Raw genomic sequence first — 18,741 nt, 5'->3', positions numbered from 1 at the left:
GCCCAAATAAAATATAAGGTGCATTAGCTTTAGTGAAAGTGTTATTAAATGGCACAGTTATCACCATCATAACTAGCACTTCCAAATAAGACCACCATATTGTAGCAACTATCACCACAGCTTCATACGCACTCGACTCATATTTTTAAGAAGCATCAAAACTGTAGGCAACCGTCATGTCTCACCTCATTCCACAGCCTTCCAAGTTACCCTGCATTATTCTGTCTTCTGCATGCATCTCTCTACCCCTCCCTCTCATCTCTTAACTTGTACACATCTTTCAGTATTCCTGACAAAATACTGTATACAGATTCAGCAGTTTCGCTTGATGCTGCTGAGAGGTACTGTATTTTCATTTAACTACCATCTTAATGGTGAATGATGAGAGAGTACAGTACATTATTATCTCGGTTAAACTTTTGACCATAGATATCGTACTAAACACAAACCAGATCCAGATGGACATCTAGTAAAGGAAAGAGCACATTTTTAATACATAGTATTCACCTTGCCATGTAGTTTATACTGTAACATTGTGGACTATTCAGCCTAGTGATATTTCTCCCATCAAGTTTTTGGAAAAGTCAGAGAAATGTTACTTAGTACATTTCTGTATGCTGGAAATAAGTACCAAGTTTGTGTTAATATTATCGTTTGTTTTATAAATTTTTTAATAATTCTCTCTCTCTCTCTCTCTCTCTCTCTCTCTCTCTCTCTCTCTCTCTCTCTCTCTCTCAACAAGGCCGCTGAGTCAGAAGAAATGCACTTTCTGATTATCAGCCCCTTCATTATAAAACAGCTTTCATAAGCTGAATTAAATATTCTGGCTGAAGCCTATAGAGTAAGACAAACATAGTACAGAGATAGTTTCTAATGCTTTCATTGTGCGAAGACTTCTTCCCTTAGTTAAACAGTATCACTTGGTGGCAGCAAAGAATGAAGTAGGAAAATATATCATTTTATTGAAGGCATTAGAAGGGTTTTCACATGTTACTTTCCTCTTTGGAAATTTGGAGTTTGAGAAATTAAAGACTGATAGTAACAGCTTAAATAAGAGAAGTACCCAATCTTGTGCATGACTCCCAGATAGTCATAAGTGATTTGTCAAGAAGATCGGCAGACTGCCGCTTTAGGGTGAATTGGAAATCAGGAAGAAAAGTGGTAACAGATATTTTGAGGTAATGAAATGGTAGAGAGAGGAGAATGGGAGAATGGAGTGTGGCAGGCCTTGTTAATTATTAAAAATATTAAATTTTACCACTTTAATCCAGTGAAGTATTGTTCATTTTATCTTTTACACACAGTATACACTTCATCTTACACCAGTTTCCTACATCTTGTATACCTTTGATATGTTCCACTGTATGATGTAGCATTTGGCTTTCTCACTTCCTCTTCACACACTGTATACACTTCCATTAGCCCACCTGTCTCATTTGGTGACACCAGATGCCCCCCTAATATAGCTCTTCCACTGCTCTCAGGTTAGACCTTTGCTTCTTCAGTGTGGTTAACATTTTCCTGCCAGGAGTGTAATGGTGGTAGCTGTCACAAATCTAATGTAATTGCATTTATTTCTCTTGTGGAGTAACATGGAGAGAGAAACTGACACTTGAGGAAGTGAAGAAGCATTATGGTGTGGAAGTGATAGAAAGCATTAGGAAAAATACATTGAGGTGGTTTGGCCATGTGGAGAGGATGAAGAGTGAGAGACTAACTGGGAGAGTGTAAGTGAGTGAGGTGGAGAGCGGAGAGGGAGGGATGATAATGAAGATGAGGTGGAGGGATAGAGTAGAGAGGTATATGAGAGGGAGGTTGTAAGTTGGGAGGGGGGGAGGGAGGGAGGGCAGTAAAATGGCAGGAGACAGGGCAACAGGATTAAGATGTCTGGCTATAGATACTGTACTGTACATAGATAGTCTCACCCCATCACAAATTTTCAGCATGTCACATCTCTTGCTGAATGCTTTGATTTTACTACTTATTTTACACAAGACCTTAAATCACAGCTACTGTAAAATAAGAGTGTTGCAATACCTGTATGTGTCCACAACTGCTTCATTCAGCTGGACTGTAAAGCACACTTGCACACAAGCCATCAGCTTACATGCTCAAAACAAAACTTTATATCATGTGGATCACATACATATTAAATGGCAGGACCAACTTGCCTAGCCCTGGGCTCCTATGTTCCTCATGGGGCAACGTAGGTTTGGATGATGGATCACATACAGAACTTACCTCATTTACCACTCCTCACAATATTCTTTCCTATCTTTAATCAGTGCATCATCATTTACAAACAGCAGTTTTACCTGTTTGCTTTCATATAGCCTTCAGTTAATACATTTGCTTTGCAACACTAAAAGATAAACGGTGTCAAGGCAAAATGTACTCATCCCAGTACTGCATTATGGTGAAAGTGGGTGTGAGAGTCATGTTAGCAGCTCTTTTTGAGTGTCATTTTAGCAGCGGTTTTATTTTTAAGTCATAAACCTGTGAAAGTAATGAAAGTAGAGGTGAAAAACTTCCTTTTTTTTTTTCCCCCTTCATGAGACTTGAGTGCAACAAAAGAAAGTACAAAACTTCTTCATAACTTCACCTGAATACTAAATTTTAACCCAGGTCACTACTCTTACTGTACTAGTACATGTGTCGATACCAGAATTATGTACTGTATATACATGTCTACGCTTAGTTCAGTTTGTTTTTCTGGCAGTATAAGCCGCAGTTACAGTAGTACAGTACCACATTGTGATTAACACCATTACATCATCACTAATTAATCCCTTCACTATGATGCTGTTTTGATCATATTATTCTTGTCACTGCTTGATTTTTTTGAACTTGAGAGGGAGAGATCTTACTGAAATGGTTATTAGCAATTATATTTTACTCCATCAATATAAGAGAATCCTCCAAAAGGTAATAGAAGTAGTCTGACAACTGGAAGAATTTAAAGAAAAAAAAAAAATTACTTCTGTAAACTTTTTTTTTTTTTTTTTTTTTTTTTGGTGTATACAGTGCACATCACAGGAATCCAGCATACCTCTGCTGGCATTAGCTTCTACAGTACCATATTTATGACAGTTGTATAACAGACTTTCCTCCCCTGCAGTGATCGGTTCATAGCACTGAAGATCATCAAAAATGTGGAGAAATACCGTGAGGCTGCAAAGCTGGAGATCAATGTCTTGGAGAAGCTAGCAGAAAAAGACCCATACAACAAACAGTGAGTAGATGCCAGTGCTCAGTACTTGTGAATAACATGCTTTGTTTCATGGAGCTAGGAATATTCAGATAGATGAATTACATCCCCGCACTGAAATTCTCTTCATTGTGATGATACAATAGTTGGCCCAGCATGAACTCTCCAACTGATGGCTATAATTTATGGGTTGATAATATTATGATATAGGCAGTCCTACTTATATTAGGATATGTACAGGCAGAATGCTGTGTTTAAACGGTATACATGATTCTGATTCATGGTTGAGGAGTTGTTTTGATTCATGGTTGAGGAGTTGTAAGTACATAGAACACAGTCTTAAGTAGAAAGTTGCATCATGTTAATCATAAACAGCTCATAAGTGAAAACTGGGCATAAGTTGTAGTGTACTAATTAACAGAGCAATGGAAAATAACTTAAGATTTTGTACTAATTAACAGAGCAATGGAAAATAACGTAAGGTTTTATACTATGTAATAAAATAATATTTTTGAGAGTAAGTGAGAGGGAATACTTAATTATTAAGCCCAGCAGTATTCCTCTGTCAGATTCAGTATAAATATAATTTACAATTGATAAGTTATTTATGATTGATCAGTTAATTTTTTCTTTCTCTCAGTTGATTTTACAGTGAATAATATACATCTGGTATAGGGTTAGTATACTGTAAATTAATGACACTGAATATTTGGCTGCTGTTGGTATTTGTGTCAGACAGTAAACAATATCGTTAATTACAAGTGAGTGATGTAGAGTCATGATGCTGAAAGCGCATAATGGTTCGTTTTGCCTTTGAATAAGGTAATAATTAGAATGTATAGAATAACCTAGCAGTGTATATATACTTTACCAGTCTTTCTCAGTTTAAAGGTAATTATGTGTAAATGATGGAAAGAAGGTACAGTGGAAGTAGAAATTTCCAGCTCTGAAATACTGTCAAAACAAAAAGTGCTTAGCGCCTTTACTTCATTATTTATTGTATGTGTTGTGTGTGTGGCTGTATAGATTGCTTGACTTGACCCTGAATCCATTTGGGTTTTTCAGAGTAGCCACAATAAAAGGTACTTTGTATATTAATGGTAATTGACTGCACATGTGTAGGACTTTTCTAATACCCAAATCAGGTGTGTCTTTATGAAGATAGTGTTGCAGGAGCACTGTCTCCATTAACACTTTTAGTGCGACATGTCTCATCCAGACTGCCTAAAAAATTTATTCTTATCATAGGGAAATGGTTAAGTAGCTCATCACCTGCAGATGTATACTCTTTCACGTTGATAATGTACTTTGTGCTTTATTCATGCTACTTACAGACTCTCACAACAGTCTTACTACTCAGTTTGGGAAATTACTATTACAGACTTTCTACTCAGTTTGGGAGAGCACCCAGGTTCAGATGTTGGAGGCTGTATCAGCCTCCTCCAGTATTTATTTAAAAAAAAAAAAAAAAAAAAAAAAAAAATCACCTGTTTTGAATAAAACAGTAAATAGCAAGAGTGTACAGTAATAAAATAATGCATCATCGCATTGAAGGCTTTAAGGTCAGATTAAGATTTTCCTTTAGTTAATACTTTAAGGTCTGATTTATGATTCTCCTTTAGTTAATACAGTCTTCTTTCTTCTTCAACAGTCTGTGTGTTCGGATGCTTAGTTGGTTTGACTACCATGGCCATGTCTGCATTGCCTTTGACATGCTGGGACTCAGTGTCTTTGATTTCCTGGTGAGTCCTCATGGTTGCCGGGTTTTTTAAGGACAGTCATAGTTGCTACAATTCTTTTATCTCAACTTGACCAAGATTTTGATCCATGAGCAACTCATTTCAAGCAGCTTAGGGGCAAAAGAGTGCTGCAGCTCTACATCCTTTCTGTATGACAAAGTTATTCTATTACTTCAATAGCATTCAACATGGACACAAATTTTGGCCAGGTTAAGGTTATTGTTCATCCATACCATCTCTAAACTATGTGAAAGCCTAATGAGATCCTGCTAAACTAGTCAGCAATAGCCAGATGGAGTGGGATCTTGCTTCAGTACAGTAGTTTGGATCCCACCAAAAGTGGGTAAGGATTTATTGACCTTGAATATACCACTGTTCAGTCCTTCCACATGTCCTACAATATTTATATTTGATCCATTATTTAATCAGTTTAGTGTTTCATTTTTTTTACATGTATCAGTGCAGTATACTTGATAGCAATTGTACTTCCTCTTTTCTTATGACCACTAGTTGTGTTGCCACATAAGCATCAATTTTCTTGCTTTTATTTAGTCATCATTTCTTTCATATTGTAATACTGTATTCACTTTTCATTCACTCCTCTGCATGTATTGCTTTTTGTTTTGTACCACCTTTTGCTTTCTCTGTAATACAGTAGACCTTTGCTATACCAGACTAATATAGGGAAAGCCAGGTCCATTAACACCGATAGTTCATTATATCCCAGGGACCCCCAAGGTGGGTGGTCAAGCACATGTTTGGAAATAAATGAGTACAACAACATATTCCAGTACCAAAAATGTAAACTATAACCATTTTACGATAACTTGGCCCGTAATTTTGCCCTTTAGCCTATTTTACATTCTTGCTTTTAAACTCTTGCTTAACCCCTAACCACCTGGTGTCTGTCGAAACTGTCAAGAAATTGGTGGCCGGGCGGCGCCAGGTGTTTGTCAGAAACGCACTTGTTTTTGTACCACAATTTGAAGTGGCTGCCATTTGATCTCATCACCAAAAGCTAAGGAGGGACTCCCACCGGCCAAGCCAACCATACCTCAGTCATCTCTGTGACTTTGCCAGGAGTAAGACGATTTTTTCTTAACCCTTCTCGTCCGATTCTGTTCCCGCCTCACGTGGACTTTTGCCTTATCCACCCCTGCCAAACCTCATTCCAAGGATACTAGGAAAGAACTCAGTGATAGTGTCATAGGGTGTGCCTTGGACACCGCTGTGTCTTGTTTATCTAGTAATGGAGAAGTTCTCACTGAGAGCAAAGCCAAAATCGGGGCTTCGCACTAACACATGAATACAGCCTACCACGCGCCAAAAATTACTCCTCTTCATTACATCATTACTCATCGACGTGACAGTCAACAGACCTGGGGATACTTTCATTCATAAGAAGAGGAGTTGATGAATAATATGGTCTTTAAGTTGTTTCCCTAACTACTACAGCTTGCGAGATATCAAGGTTTGAAAACAGGCTATTTTCGGAAAAATTCCCATAGTGAGAGAACAGTGGCGTTATAAATAGCCCAGCATGGAGGGGTTAAGCCGTCACTTTTTGTGTGTGTGTGTGTGTAAAGCTCATTCTTTTTTTTCTTTTTTTTTTTTTTTTTTTTTTTTTTTGAGAAAATATGAGGAGCTCAGTGGAGTAATGACAAACACGCCAAAATTGAAACCGAGATAATGGAGGATATAAAGGTGAGTTTTAGATGTATGGTGCCTTCAGAGTTCTTCCATGGACTGTCTTTTATTTGTTATGACAATGCTTTGGGGACAGACTAAAAAAAAATTAAAAAAAAAAGTCTGACCTCCATTTTCTGGGTTTAATTATTATGGTTCATTTGGCATTACTCCACAGATAGCCTGATATTACTAGCTGTTTTTATTGACAGAATCAAAATATTTTCATTACTGTGTTGCTATTGGTCATTGTTTATGTCTACTTAAAATATATTTTTCATGTGGATGTGATGGGGGGCATTATGAGGAACACACTGAGGTGGTTTGGCCATGTGGAGAGGATGGAGGGTGAAAGACTGACAAAGAGAGTGTATGTGAGTGAGGTGGAGGGGGGAAGAGGGAGGGGGAGGCCGAGGATGAGATGGAGGGATGGGGTGGAGAGGCATATGAGAGTAGGGGGTGTGAGTTGGGAGCAGGGCAGTGAAATGGCGGGGGACAGGGCGATTTGTTTGTGGCCACCCCAAACGGGATTGAGGCGTTTGGCAATAGATAGATAGATAGATAGATAATATTTTCATAATACTGTCTTCTGATAATTTTAACATAATCATCATATACCAGTTACTGTACTCATGTATGTGGGAAAGTAAGATCCAGAAACCAGAAAAGGAAATTGGCAAGTTAGAGCACAGTATACATGTACACTTGCACAAGAAAGTATCATTGCATAGTTTAAGTTAGACAGACGGACACCACACATGTTGGTTTTACAAAATACCCAATAGTTCCACTTCATTATGATAAACTTGCTTTCATGTTGATGCATTGTATCACGTGCTTCCTACATTTTCTAGCGAGTGTAATCATGTAAATTTGGGGGACTTCATGAGCTGTATTGATCATATTGAATATCAGAGCCATCCTGCATGACATATTTTTGAGCTTGTGTACATCAACATGTTGACTAGTGAATGAAAATTGGCTTTTCACTTGAACATTTAAAATTGTTTGATGGGCCTGATAGGTGGTTTCATCCACAAATCCGTTAATAAAAACTTGTGAAATAGAATCATCTAGAGACTTGGTGCATCCTTTGCTGTGCATCTCCATTCAGGGCTTTTCTATTGTGTCTCTTATTATTTTTTGCTTCCATAGTTTCTTACTTCATTTTCTCTTACATTCAGCCACTATTTCATACCATCTCCTTGGCACATGACTCCTCCTTCTGCCTCCATAGGTTACTGGTATAGACTTATATCTGATTTACTTTTTTTTTTTTTTTTTTTTTTTTTTTTTTTTTTTTTTTTTTTTAAGGAGGGGCAGACTACAGTAGTTATTTACATTAACTTCCACTTTTTTTTTCTTCTTCTTTTTCTAGAGTGGTTACATATTATCTTTCACTTTCTTTTTTTTAATTCTTTTTCTAGAGTGGTTACATATTATCTTTCACTTTCTAAGAATCCGTTCACATATGTCAGTAATATTTCTTGCATATTCGTTGCAGTTCTTATCATTTTTTTTTTTTTTATTAAATTCCATTGCTCTCTTTCAATTTTCAAGCCATAACAGTGCCACATCAGCAAATATGATACTGTTACTCATTGGAGTTTTCATTATGCAGCCATTGTACTCAGTTTTCCATTCTGCATTATTTCTTTAAGCATATTGATGCATTACCATCAAATCTTCATGCTCCATTAAGTCACAAGGTTTGCAGTGTGATAGGCAAGCTATCTTCAGCTTGTCTGAAGTGCAAAAACTTAAGTACACAAATTCAGAACTTGGATTTGGCAAGTGTAAGCTTTGAATTCCTCCATCTTTGTGATACAGTTTGTCATGGAACTTTTGTCCATATGGAATTCATTGCATAAGCATACCCATGCCTGATGAGTCAGTACTTTCATTGATCCAGCCACTTCTTCCATAGACCATTCAGTTCCTCACTTAATTTATACTTTGGTTTCTTATACTTTTCAGCTGAGCCTATTCTAGTTCACATGGTATAAAGTTTTTCTGTAATCAACATATTATTTTTTACTAATTACTTTCAAACACTTCTTCTCACATACATTAGTAAACTTGACCCCTGTACAGAGTTCTGCATGACAGTGAGCAGATGCACAGTATTTTCGGTCACGATTTTCATTCCTTTTTCCATCTCTCTCACAACCATTTCATATTGAACAGCCTGGCCACAGAGCATACCCCTTTTTTTATATCATTTACTTTCTTGGAAAGGGGAAATGTTCCCCTGAGCTAGACCTTATTAGATCATATGGCCGTGCTAGGTGACAGGAGGACACTACCCCTCCCAGCATGGCAGCTACCAGGTGTGGCTCGAACTCACGACCCCCTGGTCCCAAGTCCTATGCTCTACCACTGTGCCACCCTGCCCCCTTACTTTCTTGGAAACTACTACTCAGACATCCATCTGCCATTACCAATCACATTGCTGTCATCTTACAAACTGTTCACCTGCTTTGGCCAGTTTTTAATGTCATATCTATCTGTCTGTCTGTATATGCAGTAAATCCTTCATAAGTCAGACTATATGGGGCTCTAGGGTAGTTTGACTTACTGAATTTTCCAATTAACCAAAAGTATTTGCCAAAAAAATATAAATACCTGTATACAGTATATATATTTATTATCCCCCCTCCAATAATTGCAGATTACAGTATTTGTGATTACAGTACTTGTTTATTAACACTAAACTAAAGAAGCATTTATAAAGCAATAAAAATAAGCAATAAAATCAATTCAGTGCACGTTATAGGCTAGGCTGATGGGAGATTGTATAGGTGGGTGGGTGCAACAGTCAGTTAATTAAATAAAGTTCTGCTCTTATTTACTTCACTTTACAATGATTTAACTACAGTGTAACACTTCATACATAATAAACTAAAATGTGGCACTTGGAATATAAGAAACTAAAATGTAACCCTTTGAATAAACAGTAAGTCACACTCGGTCAGAGTTCGACTTATCGGAAATTCCACCTCGTGCAGGGTTGACTTATCGAGGTTTTACTTTGTGTGTGTGTGTGTGTGTGTTAGTCATCCAGAGGTTTTACTGTGTGTGTGTGTGTGTGTCAGTCATCCAGAGGTTTTACTGTGTGTGTGTGTGTGTGTCAGTCATCCATAGTCCAAGTCTATACCTGTATTGGCTAGTTTGTCAGGTTTGTCACAGCCTCTGCAGATCAGAGAAGCACAGACTGGTTAAATTGTAATTACTGTAAGTTTCCATGACTGCATATTGTTGCCATAATGATCTCTCCTTTTCAGGCCTTCCATTTAGACCTGTTTTTTGTGTGTTTTTTTATGTTCCTTTATTCTGGAATCTTTCTCTCACTTTACAGAAGGACAACAACTACCGACCCTATTCATTAGAACAAGTTCGTCACATCTCATACCAGCTGGTCTATGCTGTCAAGTTCCTTCATGACAACAAACTCACACACACAGATTTGAAGCCAGAGAATATATTGTTTGTTGACTCAGACTACACACTCACTTATGATGCCAAGAAGGTAAGATGTTATGTATTTAGGTGTTGTGAGACCATATCATCAAACTGATTGTGTATCATAGTCATAAGACATGAAAAATGGGTCCTGTTTCCAAGAACAGCATAGAATTAAGAATTATCAAGGAATTAATCTATTGGTTATATTAGGACTGGTTTTAGTATATTAGGATGATACAGTACAGTATATCCATTCTGACAAGGTAAATATTATGCGAAGGTGCACGTCAGTGTTTAGTACACAGTACAGTAATCACTCCAATATCCGGATCAATAGAGCCATCGGTAGGTTCGGATATTGGTTTTGTCCGGATATTGGGCCCCAGCTTATGGACTTGTACTTACGGACCCTAACACAGAGAAACACCTATACAACTCCCTCCGGACATGCATAGCACCTATTTAACACCCAAATCACACCAATAAGGCACATAAATGACTGAAATAAATGCAATAGACACATAAAATGTGGGTTTAGAAGTATGTTCATACATTAATAAACATTCTGGTACTTATGGACTCTAACCGAACCTAACCTAACCGAACCTAACCGAACTCTGAAAAACCCATTCCTACTGCACATGCATGAGGTAAGTTTAGTATGGAAAGAAGTACAGTATGACACTTTCTGGTAAGTATAGTATGGGAAAAAATACAATATGAAAACATTCTGGTAAATATAGTATGGAAAATAGTACAACTTGAATCTTTTTGGCTACTTAAAGCTAGTCCCTGGCCACCTCGATGAATAACCGCCTCCTCTCGGACTCTGACAGTAAGAACGATTTCCTGAAGCACTTGCACTACACTCTCCCTGAAGTCTTGCACTGAACTTAGTCACTAACACACAGAAGTCAGTTCTTTTCACAGTGTTCACTTTAGTCCAAATAATGTTCCATTAAATTTAAGTGTTGCACATTAACTTTTCCCAAGGTTTTTTAAGTTTCCAAAGCTAAAACAAGAAGGTTATGAATTCGTTAAATTTCTTTTCTACTTAGTCTTTTCTCCCCGCTTGAAAACCTTAACACAACACACCGTATTTTTCACTGCACAACACTCAAAATTCCCGTGTGGTCTAGTGGAGAAGTTCTTGCTGTTTATTCACTGTCAGAGCCCGAGAGTATCACTGGCAGGCGTCCAAGGGAGTGCATCGGTGGGTAGTGGTGATGGCGTACCGACTACAGAAGACTCTGAGAAGACAGCCGCAAACTCACGTCGAGCGGTGACTCCACTGTAGCTGATGTGCTGGGCTGTGGCTCCGGAGCATGAGGGCCTGTCTTGGGAGGCAACGGAGTGGAACCAGGGCTTGGCACAGCGGGGGTCACGGGCCTGAAAAAACTGTCAATCGTTGACTGGCACTTAAGGACCGACGATTCTGGCGATTGATGATGCGCTGCCGGAAAGCACGCACTTCCTCCACGAGTCCCAGGGCCCCATCTCCCTGTCGCAGTCCGGGTGTTCCAGGTAGTCTAGGGCCGAACTCTAGATGTTTCTTGGAGTGCGCTCAGCTTGAGATGGCTGGAGTAGTGTCCTGGCTGGGCTGAGTCTGCATCATCATCGCCTTCGTCGTCGGAATCTTCAAGTTCGGGACTGACACCAGCAAATCGAACGCGATCTCGATATCAGACCAACGTCTGATACCCAGGATCGCCCTCGTCGTCGTCCAACCACTCACTGAACATCGTCCACATCAACATCGTCGCCGTCGTGCGGCGATGTAGCGTGCATGGAAGTCATCCACGTCAAACCCTAGGAAATCGCATCTCACATCTGTTCCGAGAAGCAGACGAGACCAACCATTTTCAGAGTTTTCCACAGGGACTTCCCACTTCCATGCACTAGCGGATGTACAGCGCAGACTTGATGTTGTAGCGGCGAAAGGTTTTCCAAAGTCCGCTTGCCTCGAGTGTCACGTCCTTCCCTGCGCTCGTCCCTCGTCACCGAGAACCACCATCACCTCGTCCAGGAACTTCCGACGGGTACAGGCGCTTTGTTGCCACGATCACTCCTTGGTCCATTGGTTGAATGAGAGCAGTCGTACAGGTGGCAGAAACATGCACCTAATACGGCCATTCTCAGCAACCAAGTCCTTGTCGCACGGGTGGGCAGGTGCATTGTCGAGGAAGGAGAGCCTTTACCTGGTCGCGAGGAATTCCCAGTGTCTTCGTCTGGTAATGTATGACCTCCTTGGACGTGAGTGATGGTGAAACCAGTCTTTGAAAATCACAGCTGTGAACCATGCTTTCAAAGAATGGTACCATACGACAGGAAGGACATCCCATCACCCCACGAAGGCACCGAGGCTGCTTTGCACGGCCAACAATAACGGGCTAAAGCCGGAGCAAGCCGATAGCATTGGCACAACACAAAGCAGATATCCGTACCTTAGAAAGCGTGCGGCCAGCAACACGCTACTACGTCTCATCGGCGAGAGTGTTCGTTGGCACAGAGCGATAGAATAGGCCAGTTTCGTCAGCGTTATAGACTTGACCGAGAGTGAGGCCCTCCCTGTCGATCAAGCCTTTCACCTTGTGCGAAACTGCGTCCACTCCATCCTCGTTAGCGTCCAATGCTTCGCCATGTGCTTTACGGTTAGTAAGGCCATGTCGCAACTTGAACGCGAAGAGCCAACCCTCGGATGCCTTGAAGTCTAGGGCGTCGTGAAGCCTTGCAAAACTTCTCAGCAGCCTTCAGCTCCGTTCCACGTACCATCACACCAGCTGCACGTTGCTGTCGATACCAAATCAACGTGGAGCGGTCGATCTCTGCATACTTGGGAGTAAACATAACCTTCCTCTCCACGTTGCGTTTGCTTCTCGACCAGGGAAGTCAGCCGTGTACTGCATGAGCTTGTCTCGGGAACGCTTGATATCAAACAAAGTCGACCGGGCCAGGTTGAACTCGCGAGAGAATGCGAGAGGAAGACCAACCCATCAACCTTCTCTCCAATATCTCCCGTTTCTTCTCCAGAGTCGCCACCACTCTCTTCCTTTTCTCAGGAGGCGGGGCCATCATCACACACACTAAGAGTAGGGCAGAGAGCAGCAGGAGGCCTTTGCAGCAAGTACGGCACCACCACAAGCGAGCACGTGGGCAGCCATGACGAACAGCGCAGGTCCAGTCGCCCCGGTGAGAGACAGGCGGGAAGTGGGGGATGATGCAGCGTGACGCTCATCGGACGTCGGAGGAACGCGAACCAAAACAATGCTCTCACGCCGGCGCGCGCGGCAAGTTCAGAAATTCACGTTTGCAAAAAATCGGTTTTTCCAATTTTTTGGATTTTCGGACCATTTTGGGAATGTTTGATCCCAGGACGATAAGGTTCGGTTAGTGGGGATGTTCGGTTATTGGGCGTCCGGATATTAGAGTGATTACTGTATTTGATTCCTCTGGAATACCCTTCCCTTATAACTCCATGCTAGGGAAATTTTAGAAAGCTTATAATACATACTGAACTCCCTCTGGAATAATCTCTTTCCATTATTCTAGAAGCGAGATATCAGAACGGTGAAGAAGACAGACATCCAGCTGATTGACTTTGGCAGCGCAACATTTGACCATGAGCACCACAGCACCATAGTCTCCACCCGGCATTACAGAGCCCCAGAGGTCATTTTAGGCAAGTAGCATCCCCTAGATATACTGTACTGTTAATTAACTTAAGGGTTTCTGTGTTGAAAAAAATTCAAGTTATTCAGAAATATTTTGGACATTAACAACTAACTCAGAGTCAAATGGCCACCCTTTATGGAAGATGAAATTCCTCTCCTGTTACCTCACTCTCAGCTGTAACTGCACAAGGTCTGTCTTCTCCCTAGCAGCTGTTTGTGTGTGGTGATTGGTAGAACTGTGGGTGAAATGCTGTTTTGTACTTTGTCAGTAAACTGATCTGTAGGGTGGTGCTTTGCCTTGTAACAGTTTTAAGATATATTCACTATAGCCTACCAGCTAATAAATCAAAAGCTACAATGACCATATAAGGTCTGTCCAGATAGAAATGAAACATTTTAAATGGTGCACCAACTAACAGTCCTATTTTGATTGCAACAGGAGCACTGTCATAGCAGTGACTTTAGAGCTTTAAGGAGCACTGTCATAGTAGCAACGTTAGAGCTTTAATCTAACACAAGCCACATCACGCCATGTCACTTAGTCATCGAGGTACACACACTTGAGTGAACGCAGGTTGAGTGCTCTTGGTGAATTTTCTTCTGTCTCTTCTGTCATCTAAAGGCAGTGACCTTTCAGGGTGGATATCAGCTGGAGGGGGAGGGGGGGACCATAGAGACCAAATCCAGATACTGTAGTAGGGTGGCTAGGGGATGCTCGTCGTCTCGTGCTTCACCAAAAGTCACAGATCAGGAGAAACGTGGGCAGGTGCATTGTCATGATGCAGCATTCAGGTTTTGTTTGTCCATGCCTTGGACCTCTTCCTTCTCACCACCTCTCTCAAATGCTTCAAGACATCCTAGTAAAACTCTTTTATTGACTCTCTGACTACATGGAACAAACTTTTGATGAACGATGCCCTTCCACTAAAAAGAAGACACCAACATCACCTTCACATTTGAGCTACTCTGATGTCCATTATTTGGTTACAGTGACAATGCTCCAACCCACTGTGATGATTGCCTTATTGTTTTGACATCATTGCTGTACGTGTACACCCATGTTTCATCACTTATGACATTTTTCAGAAAGTAACATTTTTTCCCAATTTGAAACAGAATTTTACACAGATACATTGCTTAAGATCCTTCATTGTTCAGCTTGCAACAAATCACAAATTGCACTAAATACATGCTCACTCAAGTGCATGTACCCCAATGACTAAGTGATGTGACATGATGCAGCTAGTGTTAGATGAAGCTCAAAATCACCAATACACAGCTCTCCCATCACTCCCATTGCAGTCATGATACGGGTGCTAGTTGGTGTGCAATTGAAAAAGTCTGGTTTCTTTTGATCAACATCACCTTCACAATGAGCTATTTTGACGTGCATATTTTGGTTGCAGTGACAAGTGTCCCAACCCACAGCGATGACAGTCTTTTTGTTTTGACCTTGTAGCAGTACATCCATGTTTCGTCACTTATGACATTTTTCAGGAAGTAAAATTTTTTCCCAGTTTGAAAGAGAATTTCACACAAACATATTGCGCCGCAAGATCATTCATTGTTCAGCTTGCAACAAATCTCCAGTTGCACTAAACACGTTTACTCATGTGTGTGTACCTCAGTGGCCTTGACATCATAGCTGTACATCCACGTTTCATCACTTGTGACATTTTTCAGGAAGTACAATTTTTTCCCAGTTTGAAATAGAATTTCACACGAACACGTTGCATGTCAAGATCATTTATTGTTCAGCTTGCAACAAATCGCCAGTTGCACTAAACACCTTTACTCATGTGCATGTACCTCAATGGCCAAGTGATGTGGCTTGATGCAGTTAGTGTTAGACTAAAGCTCAAAATTACCGATACACAGCGCTGCTGTCGTCATCATGATATGGCTGCTAGTTGGTGCACTGTTTTAAATGTTTGGTTTCTTTTTGGACAGACCTTGTTTTAAAGGAAGTATCCTATCTCTGTTTGCAGAGTTGGGTTGGTCACAACCATGTGACGTATGGTCCATTGGCTGCATCATGTTCGAGCTGTATCTGGGCATCACGCTGTTCCAAACACACGACAACCGGGAGCACCTAGCCATGATGGAGCGCATTCTTGGCCCAATTCCCTACAGGTAAGGTCATCAGAGATTCATGATTTCTCTCATCACTGGCTAGAAATTTTGCAGTGTACAGGGAGACCATGTTAAAACGGACTAATTAAGTGGAAAAGGTGCAAGGTATATCCAATAGTTCATTGTATAAGATGTCCAATAGGGACCTGGTGTATTGGATCTAGGGTCGGTATACTGTACTGTACTGTATATGAAAAATGGACCAGTAGGTACCCCATGTTGGACAAGTTATAAGACGTCAGTAAATCAGTATTGTATGGGTTTGGACTGTGTTCCTTGATATGTAACCAGATCAGTAAGCGATATAGAACTAATGTTGGCTCTCATTTCGGAGGATAATCAGGAAAAGAAGAGGAAATACAACGAGAAATGGTTTATATTTTGTGACTGGTCTTCCTACACGTGCTCAGTAACTGGCCGCGCCATGTGCTCTGCACAGAGAACGCATTTATAGTAAACTAATCATACACACATAACAGTACAGTAATAACAAACTGGGGTTTGGTGTTTAACAAATTTATTGCCGGATTTGTTCCTTATACCAGACCTTGATGTGTTATGTAACAAAAGTTGTCTGGCAGTGTCATGAGGCACATTATATCCAAAGACTGGTATAAACAGGTCCATTAAAGCAAGGTCTCACTGTATTTGAAAAACTGTCATGGTTCTATTGAAAAGTGTAATAATGCAATTGTATTTTGGGTGGGTTAAATATAAATTCTATTATGTAGGCTTTAAACCAGTCAAGCCAAAAGTTGTTGTTGATGTAAGTAACCATTCCCAACCACTTTTCCTTGGAACCCATCATGCACTTCGGTTTTATATATATATATATGGAAAGGAATAAGTATAATTATTATCTATTAGATATATGACAATGTTAAAAAAAAAAAGGAAAAAAAAACATAGATATCATCAGTATTTCTGTCTGTATCCAACTGCCTTACTCCTTTGAGAGATAACCACTAACAAATCATGGTTCTGTATTATTCTTATCAATATGGTAATTATTTCCCATTTCATTGTAAATATACAAGACAAAATACATCATCTTTTGGTACCAAAAAGTGAGTGTTTCTTACCACTGCACATGAAATGGCTCAGACGGAGGTCTGGCTGTCACCTGAGATGTGTATGATTTAGAGTTGGCCGTTTACTAAATTTGTAACAACTGCATTAGAATACTGTAATAGGCAAATATAAAATTTACTAACCAGTCAAGCTTATTTAGTAATGCTTTCAAATCACCCAACACATTGAATCGGGCCATGTTTTTATGTAGGTGAGAATCCAACAAATAATGGTTTTCAGTAGAAACATAAAACATAACTGGCAACATCTCAGATTTGGGAATTGATCATGTATCATATTGTGATGCCATACATTTGAGAGCTTGCCCACCTGAACAAAAATGCCCAACAGTCCCAATTGTTGTAGAATGTAACTGCTGGACCTTTTTTATTTTTATATTAATAAAGGAAAAAATATTCCTTTCATTGATACTTTACTGTATGATATTTGTGTGTCTCAGTAACACAAATAAATCATCTTCTTAGAATGGGACGGAAAACACGGACAAAGTACTTCTACCATGGAAAGCTGGACTGGGATGAGAAGAGCTCTGCAGGCAGATATGTTCGTGAGAACTGCAAACCGCTCAGGGTAAGCAGAACGTATTCACAGATAGTTCCTGCATTTTATGGATAATTTGTTGTACTGTATTATTTGTATGATTTGGTTAATAAGGGACATGTGCCATTCATTTATTTTTTCTTCAGCTGTACCTTGTACACCAAATGCAGCTTCCGCAAAGCTCATGTACTGTACAGTATGTATGGGAACTGTAGGTTTTTTTTTTTTTTTTTTTTTTTTTTTTTTTCCCCCAAAAAAAAAAAATTATCTATCATTTACTGCTCACCCATCATGTTAGGGTTTGTTTTACTTGGATGTGTGTGCAAGAGTATAATGCAGTGTCTGGGTGGTGTATTAAGCGTGGATGGGAAAGTGAATGCAGTAGTCTGTGAGAGCGTCCAGCAAGGTAGGTATATAAGTGACAGGTCACTTCATGACAGTGTGTTGCTGCCAGCCTTGATATAACCACTTCAGTACAGTATAAGAAACCCTTTTCCACTTTATTCTTCATTGCCAGGTGTTGTTATTCAGCTTAACCCCTTATGATGACATATTTACACTTTTTATATTGCTACTTCAATTTTCTTTCAGTTTAAGATGTGTGGTTGTGAAAGAGTTAAAGAAGGTTACATCTGACTACCTATATTTCAGTAGAAAAAAAAAAATGAAGGTTAACAGGAATAAGCAAAGAATATTTCACTAGAAAGAATGGGTTAAGGGAGACCTCTTCTGCTAAAGAGGTTATGGAAATCCATGTCCTTTGCAAAATGTCCCATTTTAATGTAAATAAGCTCATATTAAGTACAATGGAAATGAAAAGCAAAAATTGTAGTGAAGGCATTAAGGTAATGAGACATGGACAGTTTTAGAACAGAATAACAATTGAGGGTGGTAGGAATGAGTTACTTGAGAGATACATGTGAATTTACTCAGAGAAAAAGTGGACAAATAATTAAGTACCGTATGTACAGTATTAGTGGTAGGTGGTGGCGACCATCATCCACTCACTTGATGTAGTGCTGCCTACTTCTTCCTTAGCCTTTATCATTCTTTTTCTGTGTCTGCCCTCCTCTCTTTCTATTTCTCCCATCTTTCCTGTCACTACTTAATGCTTTTCTTTCCGTTACAGGTAGCTTTACATTGAGTGACAAGCCAATTGGTTTCTTGTAAGCCAAGAAACCATTTACAACGCTGGGTGGTAACCATA

The 18,741-nt window shown here is 39.9% G+C and overlaps 3 protein-coding genes across 3 annotated transcripts in view; 1 reads left to right on the top strand and 2 right to left on the bottom strand.

Annotated features, from left to right (window-relative positions):
* The window catches only part of LOC145417342 (coiled-coil domain-containing protein 130 homolog), a 249,459-nt gene that overhangs the window by 161,458 nt on the left and 69,260 nt on the right, over positions 1-18,741 (bottom strand). The window lies entirely within an intron of this gene.
* Positions 1-18,741, bottom strand: part of LOC145417343 (maspardin-like) — a 210,176-nt gene that overhangs the window by 144,637 nt on the left and 46,798 nt on the right. The window lies entirely within an intron of this gene.
* The window catches only part of LOC145417341 (uncharacterized), a 50,822-nt gene that overhangs the window by 26,601 nt on the left and 5,480 nt on the right, over positions 1-18,741 (top strand). Inside the window, exons 4-9 of the mRNA XM_080286020.1 lie at positions 3,119-3,232; positions 4,860-4,950; positions 9,992-10,162; positions 13,648-13,777; positions 15,758-15,902; positions 17,459-17,564. Of these exons, the coding sequence (XP_080142146.1) occupies positions 3,119-3,232; positions 4,860-4,950; positions 9,992-10,162; positions 13,648-13,777; positions 15,758-15,902; positions 17,459-17,564 (757 nt within the window). The remainder of the gene's footprint in view (positions 1-3,118; positions 3,233-4,859; positions 4,951-9,991; positions 10,163-13,647; positions 13,778-15,757; positions 15,903-17,458; positions 17,565-18,741) is intronic.

Source organism: Coenobita brevimanus, chromosome 110, assembly GCF_032717465.1.
Source record: "Coenobita brevimanus isolate Jiangsu-jjx chromosome 110, ASM3271746v2, whole genome shotgun sequence".
Lineage (NCBI taxonomy): Eukaryota > Metazoa > Arthropoda > Malacostraca > Decapoda > Coenobitidae > Coenobita > Coenobita brevimanus.
Note: the sequence above shows the minus strand (reverse complement) of the source record. Positions and strands in the feature narration are given on the sequence as shown.